Raw genomic sequence first — 24317 nt, 5'->3', positions numbered from 1 at the left:
AGTTTTTTGTTTTTGATACCAGGAATTGAACTCGGGGGCACTCCACCACTGAGCCATTTCCCCAGCCCTATTTTGTATTTTATTTAGAGACAGGGTCTTACTGAGGTGCTTAGCACCTCGCTTTTACTGAGGCTGCCTTTGAACTCGTGATCCTCCTGTCTCAATCTCCCGAGCCTCCAGGATTACAGATGTGCATCACACACCCAACTTGACTATAGTTTAATAATGATCCAGTTCTCAGAATGTGCCTTTGATGTCAGAAAGTACTTCCTATTTCTGTTTCTATCCCTGCCAATGTCACTCTCAGGCCCCATGGACCACTTGGACTTCCTAGCCTTATGGGCCTTTATGCCAAGATTTCTTTTCATTCTTCAACTTCTGCTCATATGCTGAGTCTTCTGTAATGCCATCCATGATACCCACAGATGGGCTTATACCCTTCTCCCATATTCCCATAGTTCTTTATACATCCTCCATCATAGAATCCACGTATTATTTTGTAAAATTGCCAGCTTGCAGCTGTCTCACCTGACAATTTTAAGGGTAGAAACCCTATCAGATTCACCACTAAATCCACCCAGTGCAAAAAAAAAAAAGTCAATAAATACTGAATGATAGATTGGATAAAAGCCTTTCCTGCTAGGGTCTCTTGTACTGTTTTAAAGAAAATTAAATATAAATTTGCTATTTGAGCCCAACTTTTTAAAAAATTTATTGGCTACTCTCATTCTTTATCTTCAAATTCTAATACCTTTATAGATTTCACCTTTATCATGCAAAGAAAGCAGAAATTGTCCTACATATTTTCAAAGTTTAAATACTCTGTAGCTACTTTGTTTACCATAAGCAAACCATTCCTCTTGGTGTTCTTGATTGCTATAGATAACAAAACAGGACACCAAAGTTGAGCTGGAGACTTACAAGCAGACCCGGCAAGGACTGGATGAAATGTACAGTGATGTATGGAAGCAGCTAAAGGAGGAGAAGAAAGTTCGACTGGTAAGTATGCAAGACTGGGCATCCTTAGGAAGAATTTCTCTGTAGCTCTCCAAGTTAAATCCCTCTATTCCTTTTTTTTTTTTTTTAAGTTATAGATGGACATAATACCTTCATTTTATTTATTTATATGTGGTGCTGAGAATTGAACCCAGTGCTTCACACATGCTAGGCAAGCTGAGCCATGACTCCAACCCTTCTGTCTACACGCTTTTTTTTTTTTTTTTTTGCCAGGACGGGTACCAGGGATTGAACTCAAGGGCACCTGATCTCTGAGCCACATCCCCACCCCTATTTTGTATTTTATTTAGAGACAGGGTTTCACGAGCTTTTGCTCGTGATCCTCCTGCCTCAGCCACCCGAACCGCTGGAATTACAGGCTTGCACCAACACAACCAGCCCTTTTCACGTGTGTGCTAAAACCTGATGCCACTCATAGGAAGTTGTTAGTTTGAGAGTTGGGGATGTGGCTCAGTGATCAGATGTCCCTGAGTTCAATCCCTGGTACAAAAAAAAAAATAAAATAAAATAAGTTGTTAGTTTTTTAAAAAATCCTAATGAAATTCTGCATTGTCATTTATATTTTGTTCCCATTTTATAAACATTTTTTAGAGGTTGCTAGGAGACTAGACTCACGATTTCTTTGACAATACCATTCTCTTATGCCATGACCAGTGTAGCCAGTCTGGCAGGTTCCAGTGAGGGGCAAAGGGGGATAAGAAAAATAAAGACTCACAGACTCAGATTTTGAAGATAACAGCTGGGGTCATGTGGAGCGCTGCTCTCTAATGGAGAAGCAAGTCTAAAGAATTACACCAGCAATCTTTATTTATATATGTCTCATTATCAGATGAAGACTATTCAAGCATTATTCTTTGTATTCATGAAAGTTACAGAGTTGGCAACATTATACAACTAATTGCGCAGTTACATTCTACAGTTGCAATGTGCAATATGCAGCTTTGTGTAGCTCTCAAGAAAGTCCATTGTTTAAGTTACTATTATGAGGGTAGGTTCAGGAGCAGGGGAGCTTGGTGAAACATTGTGGTTGTCTAGCAAGAGAGTTCCTCTATTCCAGGAATTGTGTGCCTGACATCAAGGTTAATGCTGATAAGACTCTAGTACAGAGCCTCCTCATGGAGGGCATTACCACAACAGGTAGGCATCCTGCACCTTTGCACAGAAACTTTACCAGGCACCAAGCATCAAGCAACCCCAGTCTCAGACCTGGCACTTCCATTCTCAGTCCGTGCTCTCCACACTCTTAGGCTATTATTTCCATTTATCTGTCTGTCAGTGGCGCAAGTTCTTTATTAAACACATTTTTCTTCTTCTTTTTGGTACTGGGAATCAAACCCAGCAGCACTTCACCAATGATCTACATTCCTGACTCCCCCCTCTCCCCACCCCTTTTCTTTTTTGGAGATAGGATCTTGCTAAGTTGCAGGGGCTGGCCTTAAACTTGAAATCCTCCTACTTCAGCCTCCCAGAGTTGCTGGGATTTTTGCCACTACATTCCCTATCAAGCCCAGTTTTTCCCTCCTTCCTCATTTAGCTTTATTGGAATAGTTTAAAATTACATTTTCTATTTTTTAGGACTTCAGTTGCTTTTTTAAACCCAATTTGTAGCTAGCTTTACTTATTTGCTTCCTTGAATGAATGTGGGGCAAAGTAGCCTAAGTTATTCAGGATGAAAAGAACCATTTCAAAATCGTTAGCATACAATAGGTTCAATCCCAGCCCCAGCAAAAAAAAAAAAAAAAGAAGAAGAAGAAGAAGAAAGAAAGAAATTTTTAAAGTGGTTGTATGTTTTTTGCCATAAAGTAGCAAATCATTCCAGAGATTGTAACATTGCAACATCAGATCCCTTCTAGCATGCAAGCACAAGACACATTTTAGATTATGGATTCTAATTCTCTGGGTTCGGAGAACTTGGTTGCTAGAACCGTAGGCTCTTATTGCCAAGTCAGCTTTCTATTGATTTAATGTAAAGCCAAATTTAATTATATGATGAGGAAAAGGGGAGAAACTTAACCTCCAGACAGACTTTTCTCAAACCTGTTCTGATTTGTAATTTGTCTTTTAGTCATTGCCCAAGATACTACCCCAGTTAAATATATTTTTGTTATCTACTTTAATTGCATTTTTCTTGTAAATATCCTTTAAAGGAACTAGAAAAAGAGCTGGAGTTACAAATTGGAATGAAAATGGAAATGGAAATCGCCATGAAGCTACTGGAAAAGGATACCCACGAGAAGCAGGACACACTTGTTGCCCTACGCCAACAGCTGGAAGAAGTCAAAGCAATTAACTTACAGATGTTTCACAAAGTTCAGGTGGGAATTGGCTTTGGGTCTATATCATAATCTGGTTTCCTGCTGCTTTCCATGTGCTCCCTTTCAGTCTTACATCATTCTTCCTGCAGAATGGGCATATACATATCTGTGAGTGCCCAGTATGTTTCGGACCTGGTCCTTGGCCCTTTTGTGGTACTACATTTATTTTATTTGAGTCTGACAGCAGTCCTTGTGAAATGAGGAGAATGGAAATGACAGGGCAGAACTAAGCGGCTAAATCACATAACCCTGCTGGCACAACTAAAGCATGATATCTTTTTAATGCAAGCCAAACTTTATCAGTGTCTCCTAGCTGTTTACTTCTATTTCAGTGATTCATTGTATGCACTAAGAGATGGAGAAAGGAATTAAGGATAGCATTTAGTGTTATCTTCTCCAAACTTTGCCATGAGGTTATTGTTGCTGAGCCTGTGGGTCACACAGCTAGTTGCTTACTTCTCTTATGTCACTTCAGAGTGATCAAAGGGAACTATGCCAGAAAGAATCAATCAGAGTTTGAAAAATAGCATCTAAAAATTATATAGGTTTTTCCCAGAAGCCATCCACAAGGGTACCATTCTGTGTCCTAAAACTTTTTTTTAAAAGTTCTGGTTCCTATTTTATTGCCAAAATAGACATACTTCATTTTCCATGGACATAGTTTGACCCTCACTTCCAGTAATATCTATGTCACAGATAATGTGAGAGCAGACAGTACTAAAAAACTAATTTCTTCTGCCTTTGCGGGGGGGGGGGGGGGGGACTGTTAAGGGCTGGGGATAGCTCAGTTGGTAGAGTGCTTGCCTCGCATGCACAAGGCCCTAGGTTCAATCCCCAGCACCACGATAAATAAATAAATAAATAAAAACTGTTATGTAAGATGAAATAATAAAGGAGAAAAATAATTTTATCCTTTTTACAAATGATCTATTTTAATTTTTTTTCATGTTTTCTTCTGTTTTGAGACCATAGAGAAACAAATTTAGTTAGTGTTGTGTGTTAGGGGAAAACCACTATAATAATTTAGTAAACTCTAAAATAGAATAGCTTATAAATATGGAAGTATGTATTTATGTGACAGAAGAGTTCCAAGTGACCATTTTAGACTAGCATATATACTCTCCACAGTCATTTAGGGGCCTAGGCTAATGCACTTTAAGCTTTCCAGGCTACTCTAGTTGTTACCGTTCCTGCAATAAGAAGGGTGGAGAAGAACAAAAGTCCAGGGCCAAGGATTTCCTGTCTAGCAGTGAGATACAGGTTGCACACATCACTTCCAGTCAGTTCTATGGGAAAGAGTTAGTCACCAAGGCCACACTTGGCTTCAAGGGGATTCTGAGAGAGTCATCTTTCCTGGGCCACAGGCCTGATAAAGGGGAGAATATTTGTGGGTAGACACAATTGTCTGTATGATAGCCATCCCTATAGGAACTGCTATTGAAGTCCCATCTGGTTCCTCCTCCAAAACTGTAGGCCCTGGCTAATGGTTAGCACTTTCCAACAGCCCATGTACCCTGGAGCTGAAAGACAGTTGTTTCTCACAATAGCCCATCATATTAGTACAGGATGGTACAAAGATGCACCCAACAGAAGCACCCATTTGGAAAAGGGAAACATGGTAGGCAGTTGCTGGCCCATAAGTAGTTGCTTATGCCCTCTGGGCAGGAACTGTAAAGGCTGTGGCACCTAATGGTAGGCTGTTTCTTAGCATTTCTTGCTTCTATGGTACTGCCTTCTGAAAGAGCTTCTATATTACCTAAAGTCCACCATCTTCCTCAGTAATATTCAAGGGGGAGTCAAGAGACCATGTCCACAGACAAAAAGCAGGTTTGATGGCCAGCTTTTTGCTGGTGTCACTTTGCCAGCATGGCAATTGTAATAGGAACCAAACAGCCACAAGAAATTTTCAGACCAGACTCATGGCTCCTTTGACAGTACAGTGGCCTCATTCATCACTTCTGGTCTGTCAGTGAGCAGAGTTCATTGAATACAGTTCTCATACCTGTGTCATTGCTCTATGAATGTCTGTTTTGTGTGTGTCTCTCTCTCTCTCCGTCCTATTAACAGCAGATAATCCAAAACAATAGTTTTAGGTGTGAGAAAACGAAATTTGATCTGAGTTTTGCTGCTTGAGAATTTTGTTTTAGTGCCGGGAATTAAAACCAGGGCCTAATGCATACTAGGCAAGTAATTTGCCACTGAACTGTATCCCTGTACCGTGTGGGAAGTTTTTTGGGGGGTCGATGGAGGTGGATACTGGGGATTGAACTCAGGGGCACTCCACCACTGAGCCACATCCCCAGCCTTATTTTATATTTTATTTAGAGACAGGGTCTCACTGATTTGCTTAGCACCTCGCTTTTGCTGAGGTTAGCTTTGAACTCGGGATCCTACTGCCTCAGCCTCCCGAGTGGCTGGGATTACAGGCATGTGCCACTGTGCCTGGCTCCATGTGAGAAGTTTTATAGAGCCTTTATTACTCAGTTTTTAGTCTTATCTCATATATTGTAAGGTCCAGAACAGCTGGCTTTACAAACCTCAACTCTTTGGGCTCTTCCCTATTCCCAGCACCTTGCCCAGATAGCAAGGATAGCCAACACGTATTAACATTCTGGCTCTTCTCAGCCACTTCTCCTGGAGCACCAGCATAGTTGACAAGTGCTTTGTTTTCCAAGTTTAGGTGAGTGATAGTTTTACTAACTGCTTTGCCATAACTAACAAGGATCCCCAGCTTTCTGGTTTGTTGCTTCTGCTTTGGCAACGCTAACCCATCTGCTGAGTCACTTGCACATATGTTAGACTTTTATTATGGCAGCACTGTGATCCAAGTTACTCTCTGTTCCTCTTAAAATTGTATCCACTTATTTTCACTTCAGACCCTTTCCACTTTAGGCTTCAAATGTACACAGTTGAATTCATCATATTCCTCATTTTGAGGCACGTGATAATATTAAATACCTCTTGGAGAGTTTTTCCCCCTTCAGTACTAGGGATTAAGCCCAGTTTACCACTGAGCTATATCCCAAATACTTTTTTATTTTTTATTTTGAGACAGGGTCTCAGTAAGTTGCTCGGGCTGGCCTTGAACTTGAGATCCTCTTGCTTTAATCTCCTGAGTCCCTGGGATTATTGGCATGGGCCACTCACTACACCCAGCTGTCTCTGACATTTCTATTCTGTTTGATGGTTATTGTCTGAATAACCATAGCTTTACAGTATGTTTTGATAGTAGATTGTGTTAGTTTGCCAGGGGTATTGTAACAAAGAACCAAAAACTGATGGCTTAAGAGAAATTTCCTGTTTCGGGATCCTGAAGACTAGAGGTCTAAGATCAGGGTGTCAGCAGAGTTAGTATTTTGGAAGCTATAAGGAAGCATCTTTCCCATTCCCCTTTCTTAGCTTTTGCTGGTTCCTGGCAACCCTGGCATGCCTTTCTTGGTAATCATCACCCCCATCTCTGCTGTCTTCTTCACACAGCATTCTCCTGCATGCTTGTCTGTGTGCCCATAGCACCTTCTCATACTCATCAACAGTATCAATAGAATTAAATGTGGATATCAGCAATGGGACCCACTAGTGTTGGAAGTAAGGGCAGTCTTTTGGGGACTTTTCCACCTGTGGGTACTAACTCTGCATAATTAGTATCAGAATTGAATTGAACTGTAGGATACCATTTGTTGTCAGCATGGGTTGTTGGTATGGGAATACCCATACATTTCATGTCAGTCTGTTGTGAGAGCCAGGCATGGTGGCGCAAGCCTGTAATAACCAGCAGCTGAGGAGGCTGAGGCAGGCGGATTATGAGATCAAAGCCAACCATTTTCACATTTTGGCATCCCTGAAATCAAGATGCCTCTTATAGTCAGTGGCATGATGTGTTTCAGTTTTTTTGTTTTTTGTTTTTTTCCCCCACAGCACTTAAAATGATGATGTGTCTTCAGTGTAGTGAAATACCACATAGTGAGCTGGGGTTGTGGCTCAGTGGTAGAGCACTTGCCTAGCATGAGTGAGGCACTGGGTTCAATCAACTTAGTGAGGCTCTGAGCAACATAGTGAGACCCTGTCTCTAAATAAAATATAAAGCAGGCTGGGGAGATGGCTCAGTGGTTTAATGCCCCTGGGTTCAACCACCTGGTACCAAGGAAAAAAAAAAAACGTGCTGTGAGAAAAAAACAGACCACCCTCTCCTTCATTATATTCTGCTTTCTCATTTTGCAGGTTTGCACTATAACTCATTTTCAACTTTTGAAATGATGCTCGTTTGTTTTGTCTTTATTTCATTAAAAAACACTTACTAAAGTTTGAAATTAGCCACAAGAACTACTCTAGGGGGCTAGGAGAGGAGCTTAGTGGTAGAGCACTTGCCTAGAAATCTAAGAGGCCCTGGGGGTCTATCCCCAGCACCATAACACACGAAAATAAAATTAACTGTGCCTCTCATATTTGACAGAAGTACTTCATCATCCACGAGGCACATTTTTCACATTTTGGTATCCCTGAAATCAAGATGCTTCTTACAGTCAATGGCATGTCGTGTTTCAGTTTGTTTGTTTGTTTGTTTTTCTTTCTTTTCACAGCACTTAAAAATGATGATGTGTCTTCAGTGTAGTGAAATACCACATAATGGGCTGGGGTTGTGGCTCAGTAGTAGAGCACTTGCCTAGCATGCGTGAGGCACTGAGTTCAATTCTCAGCACCACATATAAACAAATAAATAAATAAAGGTCCATCAATAATTAATAAAAAATTTTTTAAAAAGAAATACCACATAGTGTTTATTTTATTTTAATTTTGTTTTGTTTTATTGTAGTATTGGGGATTGAACCCTGGAGCATTCTGCCTCTGAGCTACACATCCCCAGCCCTTTTAAATTTTAATATGAGACTGGGTCTTGCTAAGTTGCTGAGGCTAGCCTCAAACTTGGGATTCTCCTGCCTCAGCCTTCTGAGTAGGCGGTCAGAGAGTATAGGCTGGATGTTATTCAGGAATTTATTAGGACTAATGTCTCTTCAGCCTGTCTGTGTCCTTTTATTTTCAAGGTGTCACTTGTAAACATAAAAGAGTGCCCCCTCCTGGTTACTTGTAATGTGTTGTGATTAAAAGCCTAAACTGAGAAAGTCATACAGGTGTGGGAGTAAACCCAGCCTCACTCCTCATGTGCCCCCTAACCTTCAGCTACTTGCTTTCTCTTTCTAAGCGTCCCTCTTGTAATGGGAGAAATGGGACTATCATTGCCTCCCTTGAGACAGCTGAAAGGAGGTGTCAGATGAATTGGCAGATTTTCCTGGCACAGGGGACAGCTCAGGAACACTTTGAGTCTGCTCTAGCTATGGAGGGGCAGATTCCAGTACCTCCCTCTTTGCTCTTCTTCCTGTTAGCAGAGCTAAGAACCTTGACCTAATTTGTCTTCCAAGGATCTAGGGAAGAGCAGCAATTAATGCAGTATTCTTGAAAGTGTTAAAACATGCAAGGTTAACATTTAGACCCTATTTATAATGTGGAACAGACATAGGGGGAAAGGTGGGCAGCAATGTGAACCCTTTTCCTTGCTTTTTTAGAATGCAGAGAGCAGTTTACAACAGAAGAATGAAGCCATCACATCTTATGAAGGAAAAACAAATCAAGTTATGTCTAGCATGAAACAAATGGAAGAAAGGTAATCACTTCCCCTGGCAGACAGTCCATCCCTAGAACATGCTAGGCATTTTGGGGGCCTAGAGACCTACTCATAGTGCCTCTTAGGAGTACAGACAAGTTGAGGTGACTTCCCTTTTCCAGACTCATAATCTTGCCCAACAAGAGGACTGGATGCAGCAGTGTGACCTAAGCACATAATCAGTTAATCTGCCTTTTGGTCACTGTGAAATCAAATTGTCCTCTCAGGGGTTAGAACCATATAATGAGTGCCTTCTCGCTGATATTTGATATTTCACATTTATATATCAAGTCATCAGTGGATCACAGTAAATTCCAAAAATAGACCACACAAATATGCTTAACTTGTTTTTACAAAAGTGAGAGTACAAGTACAGAAAGGAGAGTCTTTTCAGTAAATGATATTGGAACAATTGATACCCATACGCAAAGCAAGGAACCTCAGTCTACACCTCATGTGTCTATAACAGTTAACTGAAAATGGATCATAAATTTCAGTGTAAAACTAAAAACTATAAAACTTTTAGAATAAAACATAAAAAATCTTCATAATGTTAGGGTAGGTAAAGAGATCTTTTTTGCAGGTGTAGCATAAAAGCATAATTCATAGGAGAAAAACTTGATAAATTAGACTATCAAAATTTTAAACTTTCATTCTGTGAAAGACATAGGAGAATAAAAAGGCGAGATGTAAATTTGGAGAAAATTTACAGATCACATATGACAAAGAACTTGTATCCAGAATTTATAAAGAACTCTTAAAAACTCAAGCAAACAATCTGATTTAAAAATGGGCAGAAGTGGGGCTGGGGTTGTGGCTCAGTGGTGGAATGTTCACTTAGCACATGCAAGGCCCTGGGTTCGATTCTCAGCACCACATAAAAATAAATAAATAAAATAAAGGTATTGTGTCCAATACAACTAAAAAAAAAAAAAAATGGGCAAAAGTTTTAAACAGATATTCACCAGAGGACATACGAACAGAACATAAGTACATGAAAAGATATTCAGTATCAATAGCCATTAGAGAAATAAACAGTAAAATGATGAGATCCCACATATCTATCAGAACAGCTAGTTTTTTTTGTTTTGTTTTGTTTTTTCTTTTTTGAAACCAGGTCTCACTATGTTGTCCAGAATGTCCTTAAGTGATCCTCCCACCTCAGCCTCCTGAGTACCTGGGACTATAAGAAAGTAGTACCATACCCAGCTAATTTTTTTTTTTTTTTTTAATGACAGTACCAAGTGCTGATGAGGACACAGAGCAGTTGGAATTCTCATACATAATTAATGGGACACAAAGTGGCACAACCACTTTGGAAAATAGACTAAACATCTGTGCCATACGGTGGCTCACAGCTGTAATCCCAGTGGCTCTGGAAGCTAAGGCAGGAGGATCTCAAGTTCAAAGCCAGCCTCACCAAGAGCGAGGCACTAAGCAACTCAGTGTGAACCTGTCTCTAAATAAAATACAAAAAAAAAAAAAAGGCTGGGGATGTGGCTCAGTGGTTGAGTACCCCTGAGTTCAATCCCTAGTACCCGCCCCCCACAAAAAAAAACTAATATCTTTATCACATGACCCAATAATTGTGCTCCTAGACATATTCGAAAGAGAAATGAAACTTATATCCATACAAAAACCACTACACAAATATTTACAGCAGCTCTATTCATATTGTCAAAAACTAGAACCAATCCCAGTGTCCTTCATTGGATGAGTAGATAAACAAACTGGTACAATTATACAATGAAATATAACTCAGCAATTAAAAGGAATAAATCACTGACACAAAAAATTTTGTCGATCTCAAAGATATTGTTCCAAGAAAAAGAAACCAGTCTTAAAAAGTTCCATAAAGTATAATTCCATTTATATCATTCTCAAAAAAGTAATGCCATAGTGTCCCAGAACAGATGAGTGGTTGCCACAAGTTTGGGATGGAGAGAGGGTGTGATTACAGTGGGACAAAACTAGGGTTTTGGAGTGATATAACTGTTGTGTATCTTGGTTGTGGAGTATCTGTGTCTTGCTATACAGGTGCTAAGACTCTACATATACACACACAAGTCAGTTAGACTGTAAATTAGTTTTAAAAGAAAAAATTCACTGGGCTGGGGGTGTTTAAAAGAAAAAATTCACTGGGCTGGGGGTGTAGCTTAGTGATAAGGCACTTGCCTGGCATACTTGAAGCCCTGAACTCAATTTTCTGTAACACTAACATGCACAGAGAGAGAGAGAGAGGAAAAAAAAAAAAAAACTATTCAGAAGGCTGAAGGACTGCATTAACCCAAGAGTTCAGTACCAGCCTGGGTAACATAGCAAGACTGACTCATTAAAAAAAAAAAAAAAAAAGGAAATATTCAAGCCAGTGATAATTGTACCTTAACCTGAGATGACCCTTTCCTTACAAAGATGGAGTCCATGCGTGTGCTTGCCTCTAGGTTACAGCATTCTGAAAGGGCAAGACAGGGGGCAGAGGAGCGGAGCCACAAGCTGCAGCAGGAGCTCGGCGGGAGGGTCAGCGCCTTGCAGCTGCAGCTGTCACAACTTCACGAGCAATGGTAGGAAAGAGCTATGGTAGGCAGAAGCATGCTGGGGAGGACTGGGAAGGTGGCTTCCAATCTTTTTTCTCATCTCCAGGAAGAATTGGGAACCAATAGTGTTCTACCCCAGAGTTTACCCAGCAAATGTAGGATTAGGATGAGATCATATATGCTAAGTGTAAAAACAATAATGAGAGAAAAGACATAGCTCTTCCCCATGTGACGAACGATATTAGAAGCAGATTCCAGGGACCCCACCCAGGACCACTCAACTGGTGAGAGAGAAGAGTCAGGATTTAAGTGGAATGTCATCTCTGACCTTGATCACCTTCTTCTGCTTCCTTCCTCCCATATTCTTGGCTGTCTATAGGCTATCATAAGCAGAATAAATACTGAATTTTCTTGACCCTCAGGTCTCTATCTCAGGAAGAGTATTCACTCGTGTGGTGTGAATACTAGCATTCCTAGTCCTTATGGAAGTGCAGGTGACCCTTAGGGAAAAGGAAACCTGACTTCACTACCTTGTTGAAGGGCTTAGATGCCCCTGTGGAAATTCAGGTGGTACTCCCTTCCCTGTGGAGTGAATTGTGAATCTTCTATGAAAAACCTCCATTGAGACTAACTGGTTTTGTTTTGGGAAAACAGTTCAAGTCTAGAGAAAGAGTTGAAATCAGAAAAAGAGCAAAGACAAGCTCTTCAGCGAGAATTACAGCATGAAAAAGACACCTCCTCTCTGCTCCGAACAGAACTACAGCAAGTAGAAGGATTAAAGAAGGTAAGGTGAAATTTCCTTGAGAGAAAAAGAGCATCCAGCAGTCCCCATGCTCCTCTGCTAAAGAGATGCTCCTGCCTACTCCTCCATGTGCCCTTTGTGTGGGAGCCAGGCCCTGTTCCAGGGTTTGTTTTTGCTGTTCCCAACCCAGCAAAGCATCTGAGGAAAAGGTACAGACAAATCATAAGTCAATAAGCCACCAACCAAATAAACTCAGAGAATGTTAAGTGCTATGAAAAGAATAAAACAGGAGGGTTTCCTCACAGTGAGGCAGAGGATCTGGGAAGAGAAAAACTGACAAGCAGAGGCTTGAATAATGAGCAAAGACAGCCCAGGAGACTTGGCAGGGTACCTTTCAGGCCAGCAGTCCATTTCATTTGAGAGCAATCACCATCTACTGGTGGAGAGCCAGTGGCAGATTTGCAGAAAGAAAACTAGAGTATTGTAGGAGAGTTCAATATTTTTGAACATATGCCAGTCTATACTTTCACCCCAGAGGTTGGCCAGCCACTCTGTCCAGAGTCAGGTCATCTCTAGGAAGCAGACTGAACCAGAGCCCAAAATAAGCCCTAGGGAAAACCTGAGGCATATATTTTCCCTGGTATCACCTCTGTCCTCTGGAGGCCCCAACTTGTTTGAAGATATGTCCTGGATCCTGAGGCTTCAGTGAGCAAGAGAAGAGGGGGTGCTAGTACGGCATCACTGCCTGGTTATAGAATTGGACACCTCTCAGGAAACTACGAGGTAATCTGAAAATGTTTTCCCTAATATAGTCAGCCAGCTTCCCAGAAGTTTCTACCATTCTGGATAGTTAGTTCCAGCCTGGTGTACTGTGACTTGCAGAGGTCTTCCCTTGTTGGGGGGGTCATACAACAGGTTCCCAAGCAGGATTGAGCCAAAAAAGTGCACTGCCTTCACCATACCTTCCAGTCACAAGGGTCCGTTGTCACCAACACAGCTTCCAGACCTAGGTTTTGTGCATTGATGAGGTAGTAGATACTGCTATGCAGTTAGAGCCAAGAGGTTCTCTTGGTTGCCGTTAGAAAGTGTCTTAAGTTGCTGCAGAAGGGAAAGGTTCTGCAGGACTCAGAGGGGATGAGGGAGGAAGTAGAGGACAAGAGGGGACCTTTAGAAAGTTATGCTGCATCACAGAACATATTCCTCTATTCCTCCTCAAAATATTTTGGTCTGTATTTGAAATACCTCCTCCACCCATCCCCCAACAAAAGAAACAATGTGTCTGACATCACCAATAAGCCTCAGGATGCCTTTGAGCCCTTGATAGGTTGTAGGTTCCCAAGGTACAGGGGGGCATGTCTGGGGAAGCTGCTCACTGCTTGGTCTAAGTCTCATTGTTGTTCCCATCAGCCCGAAAACCCTGTGTCTCCATTCTGGCCCTGCCAGGTGTGCTGGTCCCAGATCACAGTCTGTGTCCTCCATTGAGCTTCCCTCCCTCACATAGCTTTTCATACAGTCTTAAGTGGACTCAAACTTGGTATTCTACCTCAGCCTCAAGCTGCTGGCATTACAGGTATATAACCACTGCACCCAGCACCTTCATATAGTTTTGTATAAGACTCATCTATATACTTTTTAAAATAGCTGCTTTTAAAAAATATCTGTCTCCGGCTGGGGATATACCTCAGTTGGTAGAGTGCTTGCCTCGCATGCACAAGGTCCTGGGTTCAATACCCAGCACCACCAAATAAACAAATAAAAATGTCTGTCTTTAATAGAAGCCCAGGCAAAGCCTTACTTGCCTTGTAAGGATAACTGTTTTTAATGTGGTTATTCTCTGTCCCATGTCCCTGTCCCCAGCTGAGAGCCCCTACAATAGCACTCACTTTTCAGCTTCCCATTCTTAATAAGCGGGTGAAAAATAATCCACTAATGTCTTAAATGACAATAATGCAACAAACGACATTTTGCTCTTGCAAGATTTTCTGATATAGCCACATGTGGTGGCACACATCTGTAATTTCAGCTACTGCAGAGGTCGAGGCAGCGGGATCGCAAGTTCAAAGCCAGCCTGGGCAACTTAGCAAGACCCTGTCTCAAAATAAAGTGAAAAGGGCTGTTGGTGTAGCTCAGTGGTGGAGTACTTACTTAGCACAAAAGCCTGGGTACAATCTCCAGGCACCCAAAAAAAAAAAAAAAATCTGATCTTCTTGTTGATCTGGCTACTAAATCTTAAGTGGTGTGCAGTGACAATGTGATTCTATATCAGACCTGGCTTATCCATTTTAGGAGCTGCGAGAACTCCAAGAGGAGAAGGTAGAGTTACAGAAGGTCTGTGATGAGCAAGAACAAGCCCTCCAGGAAATGGGACTGCACCTCAGCCAGTAAGAATCCTGATTCCCCCACCTTCCCCTGGTGCGCAGGGCTGGGTCTAGCAGGCTTGCTGTAGCCTCTCCATTAGAAGTATCACACAAGTCCAGTCTGCCCACCTCACCCAAACCTATTTCCTGTTGTTAGGAGGAGGCAGGGCTATTCAGGAGGCCTGTCTGCTTTCAAGGGTGACCTCCTAGGAAGTCAGGCCTCTAGGGAATCAAGCCCTGATATCAACTATGGGAATTTTAATCAGCTATTGATTAATTTATTGTGAATATTCTTTTCTATTGACCAGAACACTCATGTTCACAAACTTAACATCTAGATCCTAAGGATGATGCTGGGTCAACTTACAGTCAGGCCAGAGTGAACAGAGGTGGTTTAAGAAAGACTGCCATGCAGCCAGCACACTGGCCAGCCCTGCCCACCTGCCTTTTCTGGGAGTTGACACTTGGATCCACCAGAGGCTCTTTTCTGCCAGGTTCTGATGGTGCACAGACCCTGGTAGCCTTGACAGGGTTACACAGTGTCCCAGTGTCCCAGTCTGGAGAGATTGCTCTGCACACATGGCCCTGGAAATAGGTCACACTGCAGATTTTAGACCTTGTCCATTTCTACAATAATTCAATTTTCAAAGAGTGGATAGATAAGATATTTCTTCTTATGGGTTAAGTCTGTCTTGGTTGCAAGTGATAGAAATCCAACTCAAACTGGCTTAAAAAAAAAAAAATCAGGAGCCAGTCTACCTCCTACCTCTGCTGTCCTATTATATACCTCACGGGTGTGTCTAGCCCCCACAGGGGCAAGATGGTACCCAGTGGGACCACTTATCAGAGGAAGTTCCTCTTTCTGCATAGCTCCCAGAGACCTGAGGAGTTTACTTTCTGCTCTCCAAAGTCTTGGACTATCACTTAACACAAGTGCCATGACCATAGAGATAGGGGCCTGGTAACCAGCATAGCTTGGGCTGAGGTGTTATGTGGCCATCACAGGTCCATGGATGGGAACGAAAATTAGAATAAGCTAGAAACACTCATGTTGCATGTGGGTGTGTACAAACTTGGAATTTTTTTCTTCTCAGTATAGAAAGGTCAAAGGTCTTTTTTCTTTTTTTTTTTTTTTTTGGTACCAGGGATTGAACTCAGGGGCACTCAACAACTGAGCCACATTCCCAGCCCTATTTTGTATTTTATTTAGAGACAAAAAGTCTTACTGGTTGCTTAGCGCCTCACCATTGCTGAGGCTGTCTTTGAACTCGCAATCCTCCTATCTCAGCCTCCCAAGCCATTGGGATTACAGGCATGTGCCCAGCAAAGGTCTTCCATTTTTTAAGAAAAATAAGAGGCATGGTGGCACACACTTGTATTCCCAGCTGCTCAGGGGGCCAAAACAGGATTACAAGTTCAAGGCTAGCTTCAGCAACTTAGCAAGACCTCATCTCAAAATTTAAAAAATACAAGAGGACAGGAATGTAACTTAGTAGTAGAGTGCCCTTGGTTTTATTCACCAGTATAGTAAAAAATAAAAATAAAAGACAGGTCTGGTGGGAACATATTCTGTATATTCCTACATGCAGATGAAGATGCTGCCTATTCTCCATCCTCACCCACCGTCTGTGAGTGTGGGCTTAGACAAGCTTAGGGCTGCTGCTTAGCCCCCTCCTACCCTCATCCCTGCCATCTTCTGGGGCTGAGTGTCCTGCAATGCTCTCAGCTGGCTGGGTAATCATCTTGCTCTGGCCTCTGCCCCACTGGGGGCAGTTCCTTGAGAAATGGCAGAGCCAAATGTCTTTCCTTGTTTTCCAATCACAGGCCAGTTCTTCAGGCACCTCAGGAACACTCACCAGAAGCAGACTTGGAACTTGGGGATGGCCAGAGCAGGCCACTTGGGTTTGCAGCCAGGAGCGTGCACCATGCTTCCTCCTACCTGTCCTCTCACACTGGACAAACTCAAGGCACAGCTAGAATTTACCCTTCTAATGAGCCAGAGACCTCAAAAATGTCAGTGGCCTTTGATCTTGGAAATGTCCCAGTCACCATGCTGCTCACAGCTGAGTTCTGTAGCTTTTGCAAGGTCAGGCATGTGCAACCCAGACAGGACCATCTCAGGAGTTGCTTTCATGCTGTCTCCCCTTGTTCTTTCTCCCTCCTGCAAGCCAGTACCAGGTGCCAGAAGAGGAAAAACCTGTTCTCAGACCCCATTACCAGCTAAGAAAGTTCCTGTATCTTGGCGACTTTTGGGTGCTTCCTGAGTTGTGTTTTCCAGAATTCTTGTGTGTTCAGACTGCCATCATGACCTAATTTGCCAAAGCCTGTCCATCTGGACTGTCTCGGTCTCTGATCCTGTCAGCGTGCTGGCCTATTTCTGCAACTGAATAGGGGAGGGAAGGAGCTGTCTGCAGGATCAGTAGTGAATGCCTGATGCTATTTTCTAATCCCTCATTTAGCAATCTGGCCTGTTTCCCCCAGAGACCTGCCATTTTGACAGTCTAATCTAATGTCAATTTATTTATTTATTTTTTAGGAGAGAGAGAGAGAAAATTTTAATATTTATTTATTTTTAGTTTTCGGTGGACAACATCTTTGTATGTGGTGCTGAGGATCGATGTGGCTACCGCTTGAGCCACATCCCAGCCCCTAATCTAATGTCAATTTAGATTGATCTCAGCTTTTAAGAAAGGCTCAGACTTCCCCCAAACTGCAAATGCAGTTTGATTTTATTTGATTTAGTTCTGCCAATTTAGACCATGTTCAGTCCTGTCTCTTATGTGAACAACTAAATAATTATTCCTAACAACAGAGTGGAGAATGAATGAAGCAAGAACAAATGACCAGCCAAGTGTGGTCATTTACAAGCCTGTAATTCCAGCAACTTGGGAGGCCAAAGTAGGAGGACTGCAAGTTCAAGGCTGGCCTGGACAACTTGGAGACCCTCTCAATTGTTTTTTTTTTTTGGTGTGTGTTGGGGGTGGGGGGTGCTGGGGATTGAATCCAGGGCCTTGTTAATGTTGGACAAGCAATCTACCAACCAAGCTATCTCCCCAGCCCTCCTGTCTCAAAATTAAAAAAAAAAAAAGAGGCCAGAGGTATAGCTCAATGGTTAAGTGCCCTTGAATTAAATCCTCAGTTCCAAAACAAACAAGACCATGCCTTTTGAGCCTGCCTCTTGGAATACTGGCCAGGGAGAATTGAGAGAAACCAAGCCTTTCCCTACTGCAAGCACGTCACAGATCCAAAGAAGCCAGAAACCTGGGCTTCTATGAGATCATTATCAATTTTTAAATGATTGGAACCACTTTAAAATCTTTTCAAATCCTTGCAGGCTACAGTCTGTTCTTGGCCCAGATTTGATTCCAAGCTCAGCCTCAAAAGAGTGTTTCATTTTATTTACACATAAGCCAGTGTGATGAAGTGTCTGGGATGACACTTCTTAGTCCTAGTGTTTTCACAGAGCCCACAGTCACTGCAGTTTTGTTAAAATTCTAGAACCTCTCATTGCTACAAAATTATCTCTTTTTTGCCCTCCAGGTCCAAGCTGAAGATGGAAGACATAAAAGAAGTAAATAAGGCACTTAAGGTATTAGATTATGTTATTAGCATAAGAATCAGTACTCATTGCCATGAGTATGTGCATTTATGTGTTCCCCAATCAGATGAGAACGTGGTTGAGGCAGTGGAGGTGAAGACAAGAGTTTCATGTCACTTGACAGTGGCAATGACTAACAAGTGGACAAGTGTGAGCTGGAACCTAGATCTTCTGATTGCAGTTCCTGTGCCATCAGCTGTACCTTTAAAATAGGCCTAGATGACAGGTACCCCAGAGGAAGGAAAATGTGGAAGGAAGAAAGCTGGAATTTTCCCCCCCAGATTAAGAACCAGAGATCATGATATAGGCCCCATTGCAGAGCACCATGTCACTTCCGGGAACTTTAAACCAAATCCTGAGTTGTTTCTGGACAACTGAAAGATTCTAGATAATTCTGGGGAAGGCAGAATGCGACATACCACTTAAGAACAGGAACAAGCAGGGAATCCATGTGTGTGCTAGCTGTGGAGAATGGGAGCAAAGGCAAACTTTCTAGGCTTGCCATCACTCCCAGGGCAGGCTATTCAAAGCAGGGCAGCCCCCCTGTTTGCAGGAGCTTTTCTGACTCCATTCTGCTTTGGCAGCAGTGCCAAAGCAGTCCTCCTCCATCTGTCACCCTTTGTGTGTCCAGAACAGAGACTCTCAACATTGCTGTATCTAACTTCCATGTACAATAGTAGGTGAGAAGCAAAAACTGTCACAGCAACTAACAGCAGTATGAACTTCTATGTAACATAAGTTTACTTTGTCCCCAGGGCTGGGGATGTGGCTTAGTGATACAACACTCAATGTGTATGAAGCCTTGAGTTCCATCCCCAGCACAAGGGAACAAAACAAAATCAACCCTCCCTTACAAACTGAAAATTCCTTGGCTGTAATTTTTATAAGACACCTGCCTTTATATCCCCCACCATATGTAGAAGTGTACAGCAGTGACAGCTTAACTGTTTAGAGGGAGGATAAAATCATAGAACAGGACCCTGGAGCTACTTTGAGCTCTTTTGAGGTGGGATGCATCCTGGGCACACATTTGGTAGCCCCAAGGGCCTGCTGTTATGTCCAACAGATACTAAAGGGCCAGAAAAGTGCATCATTTCTGACCCTAGTCCCTAAGGCTGAATAAAAGACATGTCCTATTTTCCCAGAGAAAGTCTTCCAAAATTCATCTTTCAAAGCCCCAGATGCCTCCTCTACAACTGAGCTAAGCTGCTTCCCAGGGCTGAGGGTGGGGGTTGGGCATTCATGAGGACATGCTGCACATCTCCCCAGGGACCCATGTCACCAGCTGTCCTGGTCCCACTCAGATACTACCCGTCTTCCTTCTATTAGTTCAGGTAGTTACTCTGGATAGTGTCTCAGGCATGGCTTAAGAGAAGCAAGCACCAGAAACTGACTCTGGTGATGTCAGCCAAAGGGATTTATTGAAAGGGCAAGGGAGAGGCTCAAAGTAACAGGATGCTAGAGAATCTTTTAAGGCCCAGTGGGAGGCAGACCAGAAGGCTGAGAGGGCAGGCACCATCTGGAACACATGAATGACAACTGCAGTCATAGCAGTTCCCTACATTACAGCTTGTATGAGGCCACATCTGGCAGGAAAGCAGCAATGCCTCACAAGGAAACCAGATGTGATTAGGGAGAGACAGTGGATGCAGCCAAACACAGGTAATTTCTCTCCCATCAGAGGCCAAGACATAAAATGGAATTCCAGGGTTTTCTTTCTCCTCAGGGTCATACTTGGCTGAAAGATGACGAAGCAACACACTGTAAGCAGTGTGAAAAAGAGTTCTCCATTTCCCGGAGAAAGGTATGTAGGGGTGAGTTGTCACCCACTGAGATTCCCCTTTCTCTAGTTCCTTGTCAAACCGGATGTTAGAATGTGATCACACTCATTGGTCTGCAAATGGGCAATTCTCCCCCCAACGTATCTATGCAACTGACTGTCCAGCCTGGCTCCCCTCACTTTTGGGGACCCTGGCCAGTACAGGCCCCTCATCACCAGTCCTTTTCATGACACAGCTGCTGTAGGGAAGTACACCATTGCAAATTTTCTGTGTGCAACAGGACCAAAGTCTGGCCAATTTAGGCAAAAACAGAATCCACGGGAAGTCACCAAAAACTCACTGGGGCCCCAGTCAGGGCACTTGCCCCAGGTAAATCTGCCTGTTTGCATAGCCACCTCCAGGATCTAGTTAGACTCCTAGGCCCTCCTTCTTTGGTCCAGGATACAAGGGGTCTTGAGCAGCCTCAGCAAAACAAGCTGAGTATGGAAAAGCAAACAAAGCAACACTGGGAATTTAAGGGCAAGTCCTGTCCCGCTGCCACTACCAACCCCGTCCACACACCTTTGGGTTCCATGTCCACATCTGCTCCTATTAATATCCTTTGGGAAAGGAAAAGCCAGAGTCCTTGCCAGTGCCGGACAGTAGGTTCAGAGCTGGAGACACCCTTCTTGAGGCTGCCTTTTCGATCATGTCTGTCTACAGTGCAGGCCTGACTGGCCCCAGGTGAGTGGTTTGGTTCAAGATCTGGGTCTAGTCTAACAAGTCTGTAGAGCCAGGAAGAGCAGAGGATGCCCACTCTGCCCACCTGGTGTCTGTCACATACTCAAGGAGCCCAAGCACCTAAGAGGTTCATGGCAACAATTTTATAAAGTGAGTGACTCCCTCACGCCCCAGGAAGGCTGGCTAAAAACACTGGGTCACCACTCTGGAATGCAGCAATCAGAGAATGAACCAGGATCTCCATAACACTGGGATTGCTAGACAGTGTCACTGTGGGGAGGGACCTCAATGTATTAGGGTGGGTATGCAGATCACATCTCCCTAGGGGTCTGTGACTACCTTTTTCCTCTCCTCTAGCACCACTGCCGGAACTGTGGGCACATATTCTGCAACACCTGTTCCAGCAACGAGTTGGCCCTGCCCTCCTACCCAAAGCCAGTTCGAGTGTGTGACAACTGCCACACATTGCTGCTGCAGCGCTGCTCATCCACTGCCTCCTGAGGCCTGGCCAGCCACCTTCAAGAGCCTCAGCATGGAGGGCAGCCTCAGGTACAGTGCCAAACTCTGGGTCTCCAGGGAACACCAGAGGCTGGGGAAGTTTCCCAAGAGAATCAGAGAATGAGATCTCCACTTGGTGGCTGTTGCTCCGAAGACAGTGTGCCAAGTGGCTATTGAGCACCTAGTATGAACTAACTGCAACTAACTGCTGGACTGAAACTCTTCCATCTGCTTTGTTCCATCACTGACTTTGGTCCATATGTAAACATGATTTCGCTGTCATTTTTCACTTCTCAAATTTATCCTTTTTTATAGCAGTTGTACTCTAGTATGCAATCAGTTTTTCTCCTCCCCATAATTTTTTATTTGTGCAATGCTTTATAGCACAAAGCATCTATCCTTGTGCTTTATCTGCTTTAGAGATTTGCTCTTCCATGTCCTTGTGAATACCTTTTGTTGGCCATGCAATAAAGTCATTTATTTTTCCCTGGTGTGTACAAAAAGCAAGTTTGTGTCAACTGCACAGAAGCCTGGGGCACCCTGCCCTCCAGCTTGCTCTTAGGGTTCTGAGCCATGAGGTCCATAGCCAGGAGAGCAAGGTTTTAGGTGAAGATGCTTTTGAGTGGGCATTGCACAAGTTGGGGCTATGGCCTTAAGCTTGTTATCAAAGCTCAAGTCTTTCATTTATTTATAGAGGTGCTGCTTAATTTACAATGGGGCTATGTCCAGATAAGTCAAAATACTATACCTAACCTGTCAAACATCATAGCCTGCCTGCAATATGCGCTTACAGTTGAGCACTCATCTAACACAAAGCCTGTTTTATATAAAGCATGTGATTTATTGGAAAACTCTAGTTTTGGGGTACACCAGTGAAAGTTGAAAAATGACCCAAGTTGAACCATCTTAAATCGGGACCATCTATTTATGGGAGTGGATAAATGATAGATAGAAAAACCTGTGGAAAAAGTACCTGCCACACATTATTTTTAATTTCATAAACAGTGTGAAAGCCAGGCGTGGTGGTACATAATCCCCAGCGGCTCAGGAGGCCAACATAGGAGGATCGCAAGTTCAAAGCCAGCCTCAGCAAAAAAAAAAAAAAGCAAGGGGCTGTGAGACCCTGTCTCTAAAATGTATCCCCCCCACACACACACCCCCAAAAAAGCAGTGAGTACACTGTGCCTAGTGGCCCACTCCTATAATACAGCAACTCCAACGAATGGCAGGACAACAAATTCAAGGCCAGCTTTAGAAAGCTAATGGAATCCTTCCTCAAAGATTTGGGCAGGAGTTGAGGGTGAGGCATTTATTTTCAAAGGACTGGGGGCCGCATGCAGTAGCACATGCCTGTAATCCCAGTGGCTTGGGAGGCTGAGGCAGGAGGATCACAAGTTCAAAGCCAGCCTCAGCACTTAGGTCTCACTGAGTTGCTTAAGGCCTCACTATCTCTAAATCAAATACAAAATAGGGCTGGGGATGTGGCTCAGTGGTAGAATGCCCCTGAGGTTTAATCCCCAGTACCCCACCATTACCTCCCCAAAAAAAGACCTGGAATGTAGCTCAGTGGTAGAGAACTGCTGGGTTCCAGCCTCACTAACCCCCCTGCCCCCACCCCCACCAAAAAAAATGCTAGGGCAGGTACTGTTTTCGGACTGTTCTTCTCTGGAGCCCCACCTGAGGTAATGCAATGCCCAGACATCAGACAAGTCAGTCCAATCTAGGTCTTAGACTTCCCAACCTTCTAGACTGACACCTTGCTTTTCTAAAACCCCATGCTTTCACTTCCCACAGTTCCTTAGCTTGATATTAGCTGTACCAGACCTGCCATAGTAGAACCCAACACTGGCTGTCTTTCCTTGGGCTTTTCCTGCAGAAGGTTCACCTACAACCTCCATCAGTCCTGACTCTATGACACATCTATAGTACTGTCAAAACCAAACTCCACATTTATTGCTCCCTTCAACATCTGTCTTACAGATGGAAAAATGTGGGAGGGTCAGAAGTTTAGGCCCCAGGATTTACCCAGGGCCCTACAGCACAGAACTGCATAGCAAGACTTCAAAACTAGATCTGCCCCACATTAAAGCCACATTCATTCCACACTGTAGGCTTTTTTTTTTTTAAGGCATTTTAATTAATTGCTTGTGGAAATATGAAGCTACTTTGGAAGACAGTTTGGAGATTTTTTAAGAATTTAACCTTTATTTTTTATGTGGTGCCAAGGAGTAAACCCAGTGACTCACCTGTACTAGGCAAGCACTCAACCACTGAGCTACAACTCCAACCCCAAGCTATATGTTTTCAAACCCTATTATAGAACCACATGGCATCACAATAGACTACATATATATATATATATATATATATATATATATATATATATATATATATATATACACAAAGCACCTGTTAACCCCACACAGGGCCCAATTTTCAGGAAAAGTTTACATCCCCAAACTGTTCTGGTACCATCTATCTGTACGTTTATTTTCAGTGCACCCAAATTGAACTTTCAGGGAGCTTTAGGCAAGTCACTTCACTTCTGAGCATTAGGTCTCATCTGCACACACAGAAAAGGAAGGAAAGTAATACTTTCCTACTTCAACACTGCTCCGAACATTCAATAAAAAAAATTTCACATGAAAATTCCCACTAATATGTCTGATATTTCACCCAACCTTGACAATGGACACAGGTCTAAAGGATACAAACACTTAGTTGTCTCGGTGGTCAAAATAACATACTCAGAATTGAAATATACATCTGAACTCTGGAACCTGCTAAGTCCCTGGTTTGGCACCACTCATCCCAACAAGAGGGCCAGCCAAGTAGTGCCTCTGAAGTATAAACATGCAGGTGATGAGGGACATGGCAGGGGCAGGGGTCAGGGGTGGGATGCACACTCATGTCTGGTTTAAAATGCAGATTCTTAAGGCTGGGGGTATAGAAGAGTGATATAGCTATTGCATAGTATTCAGTTCAAATCCCAAAAAAAAAAGATTCTGTAGTCATTGCAAGGTTCCAGATGAGGGACTGATTCATGAAGCACAGGACTCAAAAGAGCCATAATGGTTCTTAACCTCATTTTTAAAATCC

The 24317-nt window shown here is 43.0% G+C and overlaps 1 protein-coding gene across 6 annotated transcripts in view; it reads left to right on the top strand.

The window, feature by feature from the left end:
- Window positions 1-21704, top strand: part of Rufy1 (RUN and FYVE domain containing 1) — a 57695-nt gene extending 35991 nt beyond the window's left edge. For 3 of the 6 annotated variants that reach the window (XM_071612154.1, XM_071612152.1, XM_071612156.1), the window contains exons 10-19: window positions 883-999; window positions 3165-3332; window positions 8891-8988; window positions 11430-11549; window positions 12177-12306; window positions 14551-14645; window positions 16446-16634; window positions 18162-18210; window positions 19946-20023; window positions 21078-21704. In XM_071612154.1, the coding sequence (XP_071468255.1) occupies window positions 883-999; window positions 3165-3332; window positions 8891-8988; window positions 11430-11549; window positions 12177-12306; window positions 14551-14645; window positions 16446-16634; window positions 18162-18210; window positions 19946-20023; window positions 21078-21221 (1188 nt within the window). In that variant the 3' untranslated portion in view covers window positions 21222-21704. The other 3 variants (XM_027953328.2, XM_071612153.1, XM_027953331.2) reach the window with 3 other exon arrangements.
- Window positions 21705-24317: the final 2613 nt, after the last annotated feature.

This window comes from Marmota flaviventris, chromosome 5 (assembly GCF_047511675.1).
Source record: "Marmota flaviventris isolate mMarFla1 chromosome 5, mMarFla1.hap1, whole genome shotgun sequence".
Classification (NCBI taxonomy): domain Eukaryota; kingdom Metazoa; phylum Chordata; class Mammalia; order Rodentia; family Sciuridae; genus Marmota; species Marmota flaviventris.
Note: the sequence above shows the minus strand (reverse complement) of the source record. Positions and strands in the feature narration are given on the sequence as shown.